At 39.8% G+C, this 17,710-nt stretch overlaps 1 protein-coding gene across 4 annotated transcripts in view; it reads right to left on the bottom strand.

The window, feature by feature from the left end:
* Positions 1-17,710, bottom strand: part of PARD3B (par-3 family cell polarity regulator beta) — a 1,061,783-nt gene that overhangs the window by 653,971 nt on the left and 390,102 nt on the right. For 3 of the 4 annotated variants that reach the window (XM_059054028.2, XM_067026649.1, XM_067026650.1), the window contains exon 3: positions 11,650-11,821. The exons of the other annotated variant lie outside the window; for it this stretch is intronic. In XM_059054028.2, the coding sequence (XP_058910011.1) occupies positions 11,650-11,821 (172 nt within the window). The remainder of the gene's footprint in view (positions 1-11,649; positions 11,822-17,710) is intronic. 4 annotated transcript variants of the gene reach the window in all.

Here is a 17,710-nt window from a genome sequence, read left to right as displayed (position 1 = left end):
TGGCTGTTTGGATTTCCTTTTTTAGAAGGCTTATGTCAACTACTGTTATTTTTTAAAATTTATTTTTGGCTGTGTTGGGTCTTCGTTGCTGCGTGCAGGCTTTCTCTAGTTGTGGAGAGCTGGGGCTACTCTTCATTTTGGTGGCTTCTCTTGTTGTGGAGCACAGGATCTAGGTGCTCAGGCTTCAGCAGTTCTGGTACGTGGGCTCAGTAGTTGTGGCTCGCAGGCTCTAGTGTGCAGGCTCCGTACTCGTGGTGCACAGGGTTTGTTGGTCTGTGGCATGTGGGATCTTTCCAGACCAGGGCTCGAACCCGTGTCCCCCACCTTGGCAGGCAGATTCTTTTTTTTTTTTTTTTTTTTTTTAACATCTTTATTGAAGTATAACTGTTTTACAATGGTGTGTTAGTTTCTGCTTTAAAACAAAGTGAATCAGTTATACATATGTTCCCATATCTCTTCCCTCTTGCATCTCACTCCCTCCCACCCTCCCTATCCCATCCCTCTAGGTGGTCACAAAGCACAGAGCTGATCTCCCTGTGCTATGCGGCTGAAGGAAGGTCTTTCAAAGAAAATTAATTTTTGAGTACGTTTTCAAAAAGGTCTGAAAAGGAAAAAAAAAAAAAAAAACCCACAAAACTCATTCTGTAAACTTCTTTAAGGAAATCTTCCAACATGGTCAAAACGCTCCTTCTCAATGCAGCCCACAATGTAGAAGAATTCACATGACAATCATGTTTAGACAATCCAAGCAGTCACCTGGAGAATGGTATTGTGAGTCAGAAGAACAGTAAACTTTCTGTATAGTGTACATAAATTAGGCTGAGGTATAGCCTATAGATTTGGAGAAGAAAAGATCACTGTTGGGGTCCAATCGGTAACTTATATGGTCCTCAGTGAAAAAGAAAGAGTGGGTCAGTGAACTCTACCTCCTGGTTAGAGCATATCTAATTCTTCTGAACAGTGCATTAGCTCAACTCACCAGGGAAGAAGTCTGGTTTCCAACTTCACTACCTAGGATTAAATGAGTACAACTGAATAAAGCATCTTTGGTGAAAAGGCTAGACAGACGAATGGATAGATAAATAAATATTCATCCATCAACCCATTAGGTCCTTGGAGACCTCACTTGGGCAGCTCAGGATGGTGGTGGTAGTGGAAAGACTAGGGATCCTAGTTATTTCTGGTCACCTAATAGGAGATAAAACTAGCACTGCCCAAAAGAGAGTCAATAAAAACTGCAGCAACACAAACTTGAACTATTTCCATGAGCCTCTCTATCAACCAAAGACCCAAAGAAAAGACAATTAACCAAGCTATAAGGAGATGTCCCACATGACTAATGGCACACAGAGAAGCTTTTGTGCACATCTAAATTTATTTATGTGGTAAGATCTTTTTTTAACTGTAAGGGTTTCTACTTGCATGCTCTGTATTATTATAACGACAGTTGTAAATTATAAAAATGGAAACCTAACCAAGTTAAGAGACTCACTTAGTAATTTATCTTAAGTCAACTAGATTGTAAGCAGCTTGAGAATGAGTTCATGACTTGTATTATTTTATATTACTCTGGTAGCCTAGCCTAATACTTTTCATCTATTGGGCCAGTAATAAATAACTCTTGAGTAACCGAAGTCAAAGATAGTCACACCACCATCTTCTGGAGCACTGGCATCAGACAGACTGGTTTCCATTGCTATATTCTTAAGCACAATCATCTTAAAAGAGCAGATGCCAGCTGTGCAAATGCTGAACTCTCTGCCATAAAGGCAGTTAACTGTAACATCAGACTGAAGTCATGAGGTCAAAGGACATTATTCCTGAACTGTGACTAAAGTAAGAACTTTGCCTCATGCTTTCAGATCTCTGGGGCAGAAAGTCTATTTGTTTTAAAAACACAAGGAGAGTTTAATTGATCATCACAATTATGCAGAGCCAGATGACACAAAGCCATCCAGCTTGCTGTTATCCATGCCATTTTTCAGAACATATAGTGCAAAAGGATATGGAAACACCATTCTTATCAACAGTTTCAAGAAACATGACATTGAAGTAATGGCTTCTTTAGTCAATATTATCTTAAAACACCAAATACAAGTGTTATGGTTTTAAATAGGTTGTGGTAAAAGGCAAAATCCCTATCCCACTTATTTTCCTTGATCATGGCATATTCCATATATATGCATTAAGTAATCATAGTCAAGTCTTCCATATAAACAAAAAGAAAATAAGCAAGATGTACCACATAATTTCCTGTACTTCAATTTTACACACAGGAAAACATATATAAAGCCCCAAATTTCTTCCATCTGTAAAGGAGTTTCAGGAATTTAACAAAGAGTCATATTTATACTGAAAAGTAATCAGAATTTTTTCTGGTATTTTTAAAAGGTCGCCTGTATTTTCTGATAGCTATCAAGATTTTCTCATTAAGCCTACGAACGAACAAAATGAATATCATTTTGTATGTACCATATGATGGATGCATTGTTTCATTGATAAATTGACAGGGTGTGGCACTGATATCTGGTAGGCTGTCTTATTTTATCTGATAAACATAAAAAAGAGGGTAAACACAAGAAAGAGAGCTTTTCTTAAGGCAATTGCTAAGCAAAGGCTGTCACCTTCCTTATCACCTTGGGATATGAGAATGAACAGATCAAGCTGTTTCAGTATTTTTTACTTTCATGGGGCCAAATCAAGATCTTAGTAAAATTTCAAAATGGGTATAGAGCAAGGAAATAACCCAATGTGTGTATATTGGGTCGTAATTCATCATATGGCTTTATCAGATAAAGCAAATGAGAAAATCCTGAGCCAGTCATAAAAGCATGTCCAACTCTGAGTGACTTGTCCTTAAGATGGATCCTCTGTAAATAATTTAATTAGTGGATTTTTTTTTTTTTTTTTTTTTTGCCCTGCCCATCTGGGCGGAAAGAGAAAAAAAAACAAAACAAAAAACCATGTGTGCTCGCGCGCGCACACACACACACACACACACACACACACACACACACACACACACAAAGTCTCAAAGGCTAAACCTTACATTTAACTTGTTAGTGCAAAAGAGGTATTACCATATTTTGAATTGTTAGCAAGTTTCTTGAATTTCAAATTGCAAAAGAAAACCAGCATGTTTATTATAAATAATTTGTTTAGGTGTGATTAGAAATTTATGAGAAATGTAATCTATTTTATGGCTACAAAGATTAATATTTATAAAAATTTGAATCATATTAAGAAATTTTTAATACAGATAAATAATTTGAAAGTATTCTGTAACAGACACGTAAAACCCAACTAGGTTCTAAAAAGCAGCAGTTGTATTTAGAGAATGAGGGCCATTCTACCTGGCCCTGTTGACTGTCTCAGAGAACCTGAATAGCAGAGTTGGGAAGTGGTTACAAGAAAGGCCAATGGGAGTTGTAATGATGGGTGGGGAAGGGAGGAAGGAAAGATTATGTGTGTGTATATGTTGCGTAGGGTAGACGAGGATGACAGTTTCTTCTATTAAAAGGCCAAACCAAAAATTATCAGTGGTCCAGGGAACTACAAGGAGGTGAGTATGACAGCATGGCTGAAAATATTTTCACTAGTTAGGGACTAGGCCTCTGCAAACAGAGCTTCCCTGGGCTTACGATTAAAAGCAATCTGCAAAAGAGGCTTGAAAACCCAGGGGTCTAATATCAAGTGAGCAGTAGGAAGGTGACCTTTCATTCCGTTTGTTTATGAGAGGATTTGCAGGCTGTCTCCGTGTGGGTCCAGCATCAGCAAGAGGCCAAAGGGGGCTGGTGAACTCAATGGGGTTTTTTTTTGGTTTGTTTTTTGAGGTCGTATAATCAACTTAGAAAATACAGCTGGAAAAGAACAAGAAGGAAAGCTTGGTTTTTATATACTGTCTTAATATTTTGGGGGTAAATGGCTAAATGCAAATTCCCTTTAATATTTTTTATTAGAGTACAGCCAACTTAGTACCAGTTTAGGTACTGAATTTAGCCATTAGATACAGCACACAAAAGTAAAGAAAAGAGACAAAAGGAAAACTGAGCAGGTGTAAAAAAGAAATGAATTAAGATTAAAATGCAAAGATAAACTGGATAGGAAATAGAAAAATGAAAATAGTTCTGTTAGGATGATGTTAATTTTTTTATTTTTCCTTGCTTAACATTTGATAATTTAATAAATCTCACTGAAAAGGCCCTTATAAGAATATAGAATATCTTCAAGCAAAACTCACCATGCTATTTTTACAAAATGTTATCTGAACTGATTGCTTGTCTATGAAGTATGTTTACACTGACCATTCATCTGCAATTACTCGGGACGCAATCCCGGGTATATTGAAAGCGTCATATTTGAACTGTCATTCACATTTGTACTTCACTAACACAAACACAAATTATTCCTGTGTGGTAATTACCTTTTAATATTTGTTAGGAGATGCTTGTCTTCAGATATTCATTTTATTCTTTCATTTAACCAAGTACCTCAGGCCCTTTTCCAGAGTATTAAATTTTTTTTAAAATATTCAATGTAGAACCTGACTTCCCCTGTACCACCTCCCTCCCCAGCAACTTTTCACCTATTCTGAAAACAAACTCAAATAAAACCCAAAACAACAGCAAAAGAAAAATGGTGCCAGAAATGGGTTAGAACACTGTGACCTCTTTAGTCCTGATTTAGTTACTATCATACCAGAAAAGCATGCACACACTTTATAGACTACATGGCTATGACTGATCGATGATAGCCTGGCAAGGTTACCATAGCTAATTACAACATCATTCATCTAAGCCTACATGGGAGAAAATACCAGGCTCCCAAGGAAGACAAAAGAAGCGAAAGGAAAACGATTCTATAGCTGTTAACTTTTGAATAATCAGACTCAATAGGAAACAAATAGGATGAAACTCAATGACCAAATGATGACTTATGGATTCATCCAAGCAAATGACCTCAGTTCCCTGGTCATTTCAACTTGGGGTTTCACTGCCCACAGCAGAGAGCTTCCAGTAACAAGGAACCCTCACAGGCTTGGGTGCTTTGTAGTCAGAATTCAAAGACTCCGCCAGAAGCCTGGCCCAGCCCTGAGCTTTCGTTCTGCTATGTGTGTGGTGTGACTGTGTTTGTCTAGGATCAGATGCCAATACTTAAACTCACATTATGGGCACAGCAGCTACTTACACACTGCAGCCTAATTAAAGGAATAAACTTCCCCCTGCTTTATTTTTTTCCCAAAGATCCGCGCCATAAAGGGATTTGGTTTCTTTAAAAATTCAGACAAACGATCCCACATGTTTCCCTTATTCAGTAAATTAGTCAAAATCAGATAGAAAATGGTCACAATTTCTAACACTAATCTATGGCTATACCATATGATCTGGGAACTACTGAAAATAAAGAGAGGAGAACTCAATGTTTTGAAAATAATTATATTATAACAAACATACAATCATAATTTTCCTTTCAGTTTTGACGAAGCACAAACACACATGGAAACAATAAAGCATCTGAGGCACCTTTCAGCTTTCAAGTCTCAAAAACAAGAATCACTTTCAAACAGAAAGTATCTCATCTTCAAAGTTTAACACACAAGAGGAGAATAAAGCTAATACCATTTCAACTCCAAACTTTAATCAGATTGCTTTATATCTGGGTAATACAGATCACAAGAGTGGCAACAACGAAGCTTAAAAGTACTTTTTATCCTGATACACTGTTTAAATTGCATTGCTTAAATAATTATAACTAAAGACACCTTTTCTCCTGGAACCTTAACCCAAAATAGCAAATTTCAGTCAAGAATACTGAGGAAAAATTACCAAAAGTTTCAAAATAAAATTACTAATTAACTGGGGCCATAGGATGGAAATTGACAGGGGCATGGGGTCAGATTCAAATGCAGCTTAGAATTAATGTAATTTTCCTGGGAAAATCATAGCCCATTAGAGCAAGAAAGGCCTCTAGTATAGATGAGAAAACTATGGCCCAGGGAGAGATATGGCAGTGGCACATAAGGAAGTAACCTGTATGGTCGCAGTTCAGAATATTCACTTCTATAGAATGCCAAATGTGTCCTGATTTATTCTTTGTTTGGAAAAATGTGATAGCTATAGGTTAAATGACTTGTCTGGATACACAGCTAGATCAAATACTGTAAGGTCTGGAACTGGCTCCATATCATCGGTTCTCAAGGGACAAGGATTGGGTCAATCTTGGACTAAAGCCTCATGAAGTCTTTTGGGGAACAGCGGAAGGTCAGTTACCACTGATCATAAAGGCAGCATAAGGATTAGTTGGAGAAAGGCTAAAGGACTCTCATTCTTCCAAATATCAAAGTAAGTGTCCTCACTAATTTGTCTTATTTACAGAAGGTTCTACATGCAGATACCTGAAATGTCAAGAAGTACAACAATATCCACAATATAGGAGAAAAATTACCAGGTATCTCAAATATTAGCATGTTTGTTTCAGTGCAATTTTCCCCCAAACATACACACATGCGTGTAAGTGCATGTGTGTGCATACACGTGGGATGAAGAAATAGGAGCAAATTCATTTCTGACACAGAAGGATTTAAAAGAAATTTTCTCTGTATTAATTTTCTGGTACTTCCTTATTAGCTTTTTATTTACAACTATTCATAGTATATACCTATTAATTTATACTCTATCTCATTCCAAAAGGATATAAGGTGTCATTTTATTCCATATAGTATTAAAAGGTACAGATAATTGAAACCTACAATTAATCCAAAAGATGTCATGCAGCTGAAAGCCAAGAAATGCAGGTTCCAATTCTACTCCTTTAACCAACTAGTTATTTGACATCACAACACACACTGAGTCTAAGCTTTTACTTGGTCACTTGTAAAATAATGTTAATTGTCTAGAAAATTGCTCTTATGAAATCCTATGGAATTGTCTATTAACAGATCAGCTTTTCACAGAAGTTGTTCTAAGAGGTGCTAACAATTCTTTTGAGTGAAGGTAGGTTTCTTTGCTGTAGGACTTCTAAACAGTATTAGGATTCTCTATTGCTCACTCGACAGCCTTCTGCATCCCTTTCTTCCCTGCTAGTATAATCAATCTTATGTGTACAAAGAGTGAGTGTGAATGAATTAAAATAGCATCTACAATTTAAGTGTTCAATAAACGTTATTAATTAACTAGAATCAAATATTTGTTGAAATCCCAAAACATGTTAGGAAGTACCATAGGAAGTACCAAAGAAGACCTGGAAAACTCCTGAACTAGGTGATTTTAAAGTCTAAATGGGCTGTGTGAATATGATTCTTGGCTATTCTACCTGGTGTTTGTTCTACCCTGTCTCTTCTTTTAAATAGGCTCTTAGGTTAGCAATCTCTAGTCTACACAGTAGTATGTACTGGCCAACTACAGAAACATTATAATCTTGAAGTGTTAGAATGATTTGCTAGTTAGGGCTGAGTCAAGGCTTAGTCGTCTATCATTACATTAGAAAATCCATTACAAAATTAAATGGTAGGAAATAATTTAGATGAATGAAGATGGAATTATGTGTTTGCCCAGTTGATTTAAAATTCATCTTACAGGGGCTTCCCTGGTGGCGCAGTGGTTGAGAATCCGCCTGCCCATGCAGGGGACGCGGGTTCGTGCCCTGGTCCGGGAAGATCCCACATGCCGCGGAGCGGCTGGGCCCGTGAGCCATGGCCGCTGAGCCTGCGCGTCCGGAGCCTGTGCTCCGCAACGGGAGAGGCCACAACAGTGAGAGGCCCGCGTACCACAAAATAAATAAATAAATTTTAAAAATTTTAAAAATAAAATAAAATTCATCTTACAAATGTAAAAATATATATACCCCATTAGCTTACAGGGTGCAAAACTATGAATCCCTTTTGGTCAGTAGAAAATTTCTTCACCTTTGTATCCCTTCGTTGTTGAAGAATTAAGAAATGCATTTATGGTACACTTACCGTACTATCTTGAAGATTTGGACAAGGTTTCACAAACAAGGGCATCTTTGAGCTTGAGTTTACAAGGTGCATGACATTTCACCAAGTAGAAAAGAGGCAAAGGGGTGAGCCAGGTGAAGGGAACACTAACTACAAAGACACAGAGGTTTGAAAGAAAGTAGCAAATTTAGGGAATGCCAAGTGGCTTGTGGTAGCTGCAGGTTAAGGGGACTGTGGAAGAGAGGCTCGTAATAAAAGTGGGCAGACAAGAAGGGGACAGATCATGAAGAGCCCCTGAATACGAACTTCCTGCATATTCTGTGTGTAAGTGTTTCATCTTGGAAGATAAAGAAAAAAGAGGTGGGCCCAGCCACTGTCTGCATGTATGTGGGCGGGGGGCTGGTGGTGGAAGGCTCTCGGGTTTTAACAGGATACTGAGGAGGACTTAGTTGTACTGGAGAAAGATACAAAAATTATACTGAATGTTGAGTGCATTTTTATTTCAGTATCAGTAAAACCTACACTTTTGGTGATTAACGTGACCTAATGGTAAGAACGTCTTGATTCCCAGGATCTGTTAAATTGTGTCTCCTTAAGTAAGATAAGCACGCGAACCGAGAATGGTTAAATTCCCCATCGTCTTGGACGGCTCTCCAGAGCGAGAAAACCAGGGAGAATCAGCCCCGCGTGTGTTGTACCAGCCTGGGCTGATGAGTCTCATGAGAAGTAGACCCAGTTCCAGTGGCCTCTGAGAGCTGAGTGGGGAGCAGAGAGGATGGGCTGGGGCTTGGCATTTTACATGCCCCCTGTGATGAAGAATCGCTGGAACACACATGCTACTCCTCCTCTGACTACCCCCTCCCGTTCTTCATCTAAACAAGGTCTCAGGGTGGGCCTGGCAGCACAACCAGGTCACCGCCCAGAAGAGCCATTCATGGATACTGCATCTGCTGCCAGGCATATCCCTCCATCCCTGTGTGCCCAAGCCATGACCACACCCTGCCCTGAGGGCAATGAAAGGAAAACAGAATGGGCAGATACCAAAGCTGGTGGCTTTGCTTCTGTCTTTAATTCCTCTGTCTGAGAAACTCAATAAATATTTTTTTTCTTTGCTTTTAAAGTTCCAGAAATGTAAAGTACTGAGTTTGATAGAACCATGAGAGTAGGTAAGAGATGATTTCTTCATCCTTCATCCCTGCCCAAATACCTCCATCTAATTCCTAGGAACTGTCTGCATCAGCTCGCTAATTAGTTTGGACATGGTTCTCCTCGCAGTGGGAAGCCACCGGAAGTTGCTGAGCAGGCGAGTTGCATAATCAGCTTTGTGACTTACGAAAGGTAGACCTGGCAGAACCAGAGATTGGGGAAAGCAGGCCCTGTAAAGAAAGAGGTCAGTTTGAGGCCTCTGTAGTAGTCTGACAGATGGGACAGCTCTGGCCTGCTTCAATGGTCATGGACATGAAGGCTGAAGAAACTGTGGATGATGGAAGGAAAAGGAAGGAACAGGATATAATGCCACGGTTTCAGACTGCATGGCTGGAAGGCAACACTGACCACCAGATAGTGAAGGCTGGCCAATCTCACCAGTTCATCTGTGACACTAGGTGAAATGGGATTTGAAACCAAGGAGTTAAGCCTTTTCAGGGTTTGATGTATATTCACAAAATGACTCTCAGGAAAATGATATCACTGTATTATTTTACAAAGAGCACATGAAAGACAGCACAGAAAAATTGTTCCTGACACTGGAGCTAGCTAGCAAGGGTTGAAATCCTAAGTTCACCACCTAACAGCGATGTGACTTTGGAGGAGTTATTTAACTGCTCTATGCCTGTTTCCTCATCTCTTAAATTAGGGAGATAACAGAACCCAACTAAGTATCACGAGGCTTAAATGAATTGTTAGGAGTACAGGATTTAGAATACGCAGCGTGCTGCCTTGAGTTCTGTGCCTGGCCTATAGTCACCACTGAATAAATATTATTTCCTATCTATGTCTGACCCAAAATCAGTATTGAAGGAGCAGAAAGTCCACCTTCAAAGATGGGGAACCTCAGCTTACTTTTCTGCCTACACTGAACGTTATAGTGTTCAGATGGTTCAACAAAAGCTGAAAAAGCTAAAGAAAAACAAACTTTTTTCCCTGAGAAAAGGTGAAAAAACAAATTCCCAGGCACAGGGGTACTCTGAGGTTCAGCCTTTTGAAGACCACAGTGCTTGCTTATAAATAGAATATTAAAACAAGCAAGAGCAATTTTCTCCTTTCGTCCTCCCTTATTGCCTAATTTTCCTCCCATACTATTTGCATAATGGATAAAAAAGCATCCATTATGCAAATGAATGATAGGGCTGTGAGGTTGCCGAAGCCACAAACTTCACTCCACATGAAGAGAAGCTGCCACAAAGTCCTCCAACGACCGAGTTCCAGCAGAACTGCTCTGCTAGCTTGGTTTCCAAAAGATAGAGAGAAATTATGAAGATGATGGGTCATTAATTTCCACTTGGTTTATTTTAAAAGGGGCACTGTAGATGCTTTCCAGAAAATTAGTACAAAATATAGATATTCAGTATTGTGGCATGTAAAATAAACTTTATAATGTATTTTGTTTCAAATGGCAAAAATTATACTATGTAAAATTTTTACAATTTTAAGCATATGTTTTGCTTAAAAAAAATAAGGGGCTTCCCTGGTGGCGCAGTGGTTGAGAATCCGCCTGCCGATGCAGGGGTCACGGGTTCGTGCCCTGGTCCGGGAAGATCCCACATGCCGCGGAGCAACTAAGCCCGTGAGCCATGGCCGCTAGGCCTGCGCGTCCGGAGCCTGTGCTCCGCAACGGGAGAGGCCACAGCAGTGAGAGGTCCGCATACCGCAAAAAAAAAAAAAAAAAAAAAAAAAAAAATAAGATTCCCTTTGCAAAGTGGAAAAAACCCCTCTGTTCTAGCTTGAGAAGTAACCTATAACTGGCACTTAGAGCTGCCTCAAAATGTATGCATACATTCAACGGGAATAAAAAATGGTTTTAATTACCAAAATATTAGTGGATTTTCAAAACTTTATGCTGTTAAACTGACCTAAAATTATCTTTAAGAGTTATCACCAATAACTGACATTATTTATCTTGGAGTCATAAATTCACTAAAACTTTAGAAGAATGTTTATTTTCTCTTTCTACCAACACCTTCAAAACAAATATAACAAAAGGGAATTCTGAGCAAAATCACCAGGTTGGAATAAATCAGTAGGACAGAATTAGAAACTAACTTCAAAATGTTTCCCCCAAACTCTGAGTTATACAATTTGTGGAGAAGAAAAAGGTGGCTAAAACAGAAAGTGACCTTTTATTTCTAGCCTGGATTCCTTGATAACCCTTAGCTTTTTCCAAGTGACTTTTTTCAGGGACTTTTTTAAAATTTTAAGCAGTCCTCATATGCTACAGATGAAGCTCATCATTTACAGTCCAACTCCTCCCCAGTAACTTCAAGGATATGCAATTCAGATTCACCTGCAATTCAAGAAAAAACTGCATCTATTGCCTGAGCATCAGCAGCTGCAAAGATCTAAGTAAAAAAAATAATTTAGAGAAAGACAAACCAGGTTTACTTTTTTAAAGGCAAACACTAACAGGGTAAGTCATAAAGTAAAAGAAACTCATCGCCAGCAAGATGAGGTCTTTCAACCAGGTGAAAAGCATACTGCTAAAATAATACACCTACCTAATTTCAGAGCAGAAGGGGTTACTTCAATTTCCCCACCAACTGGTTTAAATGCAGCCAGTTGGGCAGCCACTTCCGTCTCAAAAGCATCTGGGCTCTGCCGGCCTGCGGGGTTTCCACTGGGGCTCTCGATCTTGTGGAGTGGTTCTTGTTCGTCAAACACAGCAATCAGCTACAAACAAATCCAACAGCACTAATTACTTTGTAGAACATGCATATCACATGGACCCTGTATCTAGCTGATTGTGATCTTTATCTGTTTTTTTTTTTAAAATGACCTCTTAGGGCTCCCTGGTGGCGCAGTGGTTGAGAGTCCGCCTGCCGATGCAGGGGATACGGGTTCGTGCCCCGGTCCGGGAAGATCCCACGTGCCGCGGAGCGGCTGGGCCCGTGAGCCATGGCCGCTGAGCCTGCGCGTCCGGAACCTGTGCTCCGCAGCGGGAGAGGCCACGGCAGTGAGAGGCCCGCGTACCACACACACACAAAAAAAGACCTCTTAAAACTGAAAACTTTAATGTTACTGTAGCACAACTCTTACTTCAATATTATTCCTAAAAGTGCCATGGCCAGGAAATAATTAATGGCTTGTTTGTGTATTCCTGAAATAGAGATCCAATTTTGGTTAACCCTCTGGAAGGAATGAAATGGCCGCCACCTCCCCTCACCACCTTTTCTCATATGCCTAAAAGGACTTCAGTATCTCTTTCATTCAAGAGTGTTGCCAAACAGGGAAGTTGAATATGCAGGATTTGAACAATAGACTTACATGGTAGAAGAGGACATTCCAGTTTTAGAGAGGTAAAGACGATAAAAATCCCTAACTGTAACTGCCTTTCAGACAATCATAATAAGTAGAACCATACATACATGTGTATATTTACACACAATCTGTGTTTATCTTGTACACATAGATATCCCATTTGTATTCCTGCCTGTACTTTCGTTATTTTCCTTCAAGACTAACTCCATGTTGACTGGTTTAAGTCCAAAGACACTAAACCTCAGATTTTTAAATTATTCCCTTCATCTCAATTTTATTTCAGATGAGAACTATGCTTCTCGTCATTAATATAAAAACTTTTAGGGGGCTTCCCTGGTGGCGCAGTGGTTGAGAATCGGCCTGCCGATGCAGGGGACGCGGGTGCGTGCCCCGGTCCGGGAAGATCCCACGTGCCGCGGAGCGGCTGGGCCCGTGAGCCGTGGCCGCTGAGCCTGCGCGTCCGGAGCCTGTGCTCCGCGACGGGAGAGGCCACAACAGTGAGAGGCCCGCGTACCACAAAAAACAAAAAAACGAAAACGTTTAACTGTCCATCTCCAAGTCATTTTCCTTAAAATAGGGGCAACATATAATAAAATAATCAAGTAATTGGGCAAACACCGCTGTATGAATGGCAGAGGCAGCCCCGCTGAATTTGCGTTTTTGGCCAGCAGACAGCATCACGATAGTAACTTCCAATGGCTCTCATCAGCTGATGTGGAAAAGTCCAAATATGAGCGCAGTAGGCAGTTCAGGGCTGTTACTGTCAATCCAATAAAGTGCAGTGAGTGCAAATTTAGAAAACTGCTAGTAAATTTTCAGATATTTTCATTCATTAAATAAAACAAACCTACTTATCATTCAAACATTTACTTAGGAAAGGCACTCAAAGCACCATTCATAGGGGAACCTTGTTGGCAGTAGTCTTAATAACACCAGTGCAGGGTTAACCAATCAAAACATCATAAATTCCAAGTTCAGTCTTTCAAAAGAAATGAATACAATTAGGGATATGCAAATTGGCTATTCAAAAATAACCTTCATAATTGACTACTCATTTCCAGTATGGAGACTTCTTTAATTGGAAAATCCAACAATCCTCTCACCACGGAAAGAAATGCTACTCCCAAGGCATTATTTTTAATTCTTGAAATTGAGCACATACATTTTCTATTTTTAATTGGCAGCACTGATGAACCAATTTGAGATAAGACATAAATGGATTAATAATGAAAGATTATTCTAGTATAAAAATAATCAGGAGAACTATATCTTTCTAATCATCTGGCCAAAATGAAGAGTTTAACACTTTAAATCCTGAAAAGGAAAACAAAATCAACTTTTAAAATATGATAGAAGTGTTATTTTCATCACTATTCCTGTGACATAATTTCAATTTTACATATTGGTAAATTCTAACACATACTTGTAACATTTATCTTAATATACTAAAATCAACAAGGCAAAGTGGCTTATTATACTGGTACTACAAACAGTTTTGTGTAAATTTTCCCTCTTGCTACATCCTTAAGTCTTAGTATATCCTATGTGCCTGAAATAATGGCGAAAAGAGAAAAAGAATATCACTCAGAAGTATAAGTATAATAACATCTCTACTCCTGGAAAGAAGAGAACCAGCTCCTGAATCTGTGGCGCCCAGACAAAGCCACTGGTACCACAGGTGCTGGCTGATAAGAGACTCTTCATCCGGTCTTCATCTCAACATCTACAATATATCCAGACTTACACTTGCGTCAACACTGATAATTTATTTAAACCCTATGTTGTAGGTCTCTGTTAGCAGGATTACTTGATTCATCAGAACACCTACATTACTGGTGACACAGTTCCTGGTGGAGAGTGTTACAGAGATATGTAATTAACATAAACCACTGTTCTAATCCCTCAACAGAAGGCAGACTGATTTCCAAAGTGTCCAGTGTATGAAAATGTCCTTACTCCACCTTTAAACCCATTCAAAATTACCTTTCCCACAGCGATGAGTTCAACATTTAAAAAAAAAAAAAAAAAAAAAGAGTTATATCTTTATAAAAAGTTTTCTGTTAAGGTTCCATTTAGACTAAACTTTGGTGGCATGTGGGAGATTTTCCACGGACACCTTAGGGACTGCGGTAACCTCAACTTTATGCAAAATGCAAATAGGCAATATTTGATTTGGATGCCTTCCTCTTCTGCTGTCCTATCCATCTTCTGGTGCCCCTTCTGTTCTCCTTCTGTGTTGCCAGAATTTTCATGTCACCCAGTACAGCAGTGACATTTTCCTAAGACCACATGATCCAAAATGATCTGTTCAAACAGACTTTACTTCCAATCAAAACTCCCATCCCCACAGATCTCTATCAGCATTTAGGCATCTAATCCACAGATACAGGTAGGTCAGTTTACAAATATGCTATTCACTTGCTCATCAAAAAACCGAAACCAAAACCAAAACAACCTTCTCAAGACTCACCCCTACTGATACCACCCCATTTCCCACCTTCCAGCTAAAGCCAAATGTGAAAGCTCTCCATAGAACAGTTTCCAATGTCCGTCCTCCTATTCTTTCCGGAGGCCCCTCTAGCCAGGCTCTCACCCCTCTCACCCCTCTCTTCCACTGAAACCACGCTTATCAAGACCAAAAACAATCTCCACAGTGCTAAATTCAAAGTCGCGTCTCTGGCTTGATTTTAGGGCACAGTTGGTCACTGCTTCCTCCTTAAATGGTTTTCTTCACTTACCTTCCAGAACACCACATTCGCTCAGTTTTGTCCTCAGATCCCTGGCCCCTCCATTAAGTTTCCTTTCACTGATCTCTAAAAACGTTAAAGTGAATACCTCTAAATTTGTGTTGTGACTGAATTTGTCTCATGGCAAAGATTTAAGTATGTGCTGATAAATTCCATACTTCAATCTCCAACCCAGAGCTTCTTCCTGAAATCCAGGCTCACATGGTCAATTGCCTAACCTATCGTGTCAGAAACGGAAACACTGACCTTCCAAAGCTCTTTCCATAATCTTTTTACATCCCTAATTAATGGCAACCTATCCTTCTAGTTGCTCAAGCCAAAAGACTTATAGTAATCCTCAATCTCTCTTTCCTTCCCTTTCTCCCCATCTCTCACACACCGCACACACATCCAATTGGTTAATAAATGTCAAAATATAACCAGAGCTTGACCACTTCTTACCCCCTCCACTGTCAGCTCCTTGGACCCAGCTACCACAGCCTCCTCTCCCATGGGTTACTGCAAGGGCTTTGTGACTGGGCTCCTTGTTTCCACCCAGGCTCCCTTTCAATCCACTTTCAACACAACAGCCTGTGTGATCTTGCTGAAACCTAAGGCGGATCGCATCTCTCCTCTGATCAGACCCCTGTAATACCTTTCCACCTCTCTTAGAATAAAGCCCAAATCCTTGCAATGCCCTGTATGGTAATGGGCTCCCAGTGAAGGTTCTGACCTCATGTCCTGATGATTTTCTCCCTTGTTCTCAGGATTCTATCCAGCTATGCTCTCTTCTTTGTCCCTCCCTGTCTTTACATTTGCTGTTCTGCCTGACACAGTCTTCCACCAGGTACCTGCATGGCTTGCTCCTCGATCCCGCACATTTTTCTCAAGTGCCAGCCTTTCACTGGCCGCACGATCTCAGCTGAAATGTCGCCTCTCCCCTGCCCTCACTTGTCATACTCCCTTCATTTTTCTTTATAGTATTTGTCACCACTCAATGCTATGTTTTTTTTCTTATTTGTCTTATTTACTTGCCTGTCCTCCCTGTAAAACTCCCTAGGAAAGTATACTAGATTATAAGCTCCAAGAAGACAATGATTTTTGTCAATTTTGTTGTTTGCTGTATCCCTAGAACAGTGAATTAGACATGGTAGGCACCCAACATATATTTGTTGAAATAAAACAAGTGAAAAGAGGCAAAAAAGGATATGAAACCTAACATAGCAATTAAAGATAGCTAGATTTTTCATGTGTTTTTAAAACACTAGAATTTTTTCAATGAATGAGTATAAATGACCAATATAAACCTATAAGACACTCAATACATCATCATCATTATTATTGTTGCTTCTGTTTTGTTATTATGGGGGGAGAAGTTCCTCACTTTCGATTCAACACCGGGGTGGGGGGGGGGCGCGGAAATGGCTTCTGCTCTTGAAATGGAGATTATGTGTTTTCGTTTTCTTTTCCAGCTCTTTTTTTTTTTTTTTTTTTTTTTTTTGCGGTACGCGGGCCTCTCACTGTTGTGGCCTCTCCCGTTGTGGAGCACAGGCTCCCGACGCACAGGCTCAGCGGCCATGGCTCACGGGCTTAGTTGCTCCGCGGCATGTGGGATCCTCCCGGACCAGGGCACGAACCCGTGTCTCCTGCATCGGCAGGCGGATTCTCAACCACTGCGCCACCAGGGAAGCCCTCCAGCTCATTTTTGAAAGGGACAATCTGTTGATTTGGTTTCTGAAGGAGTGGAAGAGTTGAACTAGGGTGGATGGTGGATGGAGAGATGGGCAGGGTTAGCAGCTTGGCCCCAGACACCCCCTTGCTTGCTTTCTTCCAATCGGCCACTTTGATGTACCTGGTGTGAAGCTTCTGGATGTGTCCCCAGAAGTAGCTTAAAAACAAATGTGAATAACTGAGTGGAAGCACAGCTTGAATTGACATGCCATAAACTCAAAATTGAAGCATTCAGCTTTTATTTTACAAATTCATGTCAATTTTACATTCTACCAGCTTCCCATGTTTGATTTAACATGAAAAGATTTTCTCTTTAACTGTCAATAAAATTAAAGCAATGACCTCATGTGTTTTGTACCTCTATTTGAGAGGTCAAGGTGGAGTGTATTTCTCAGGAAAATACCTACTTCCTAAAAAGAACTGAAGAAAACAGGTACATTAATGTGGTATGTACAAATTATTTTCAATAACTATATCTCAATTGCCGATGCTGATGGTGTTTCCAATTCAAAGATCAGGCGTTAGTTTGGTAACTACAAGTACCCCCTGACTACTCCTTCCCCAGGGGGTATTAGGAAGGAACATCTGAAATTATTTAGAATTTACCTAGAAAATACATAATGCAAAAGCTTTATTTTAAAGAATAGTTCAATCTTTTTTTTCGTATTTACCTTGTAAAGGTCAAAATAATGTACAAGTCAACAACCACCACCTCAAAGATCAAAAAGAAATAAAAGAGCTTTGGATAATTTACAAAATCCATAACCCGGAATAACAGACTTGATCAAAAGAGCCAGTGCTCTTCACAATTTCACATCATCAATATCTCTTCAAGGACTCAGAC

The sequence above is a fragment of the Kogia breviceps genome, chromosome 2, assembly GCF_026419965.1.
Source record: "Kogia breviceps isolate mKogBre1 chromosome 2, mKogBre1 haplotype 1, whole genome shotgun sequence".
Classification (NCBI taxonomy): Eukaryota; Metazoa; Chordata; class Mammalia; order Artiodactyla; family Physeteridae; genus Kogia; species Kogia breviceps.
Note: the sequence above shows the minus strand (reverse complement) of the source record. Positions and strands in the feature narration are given on the sequence as shown.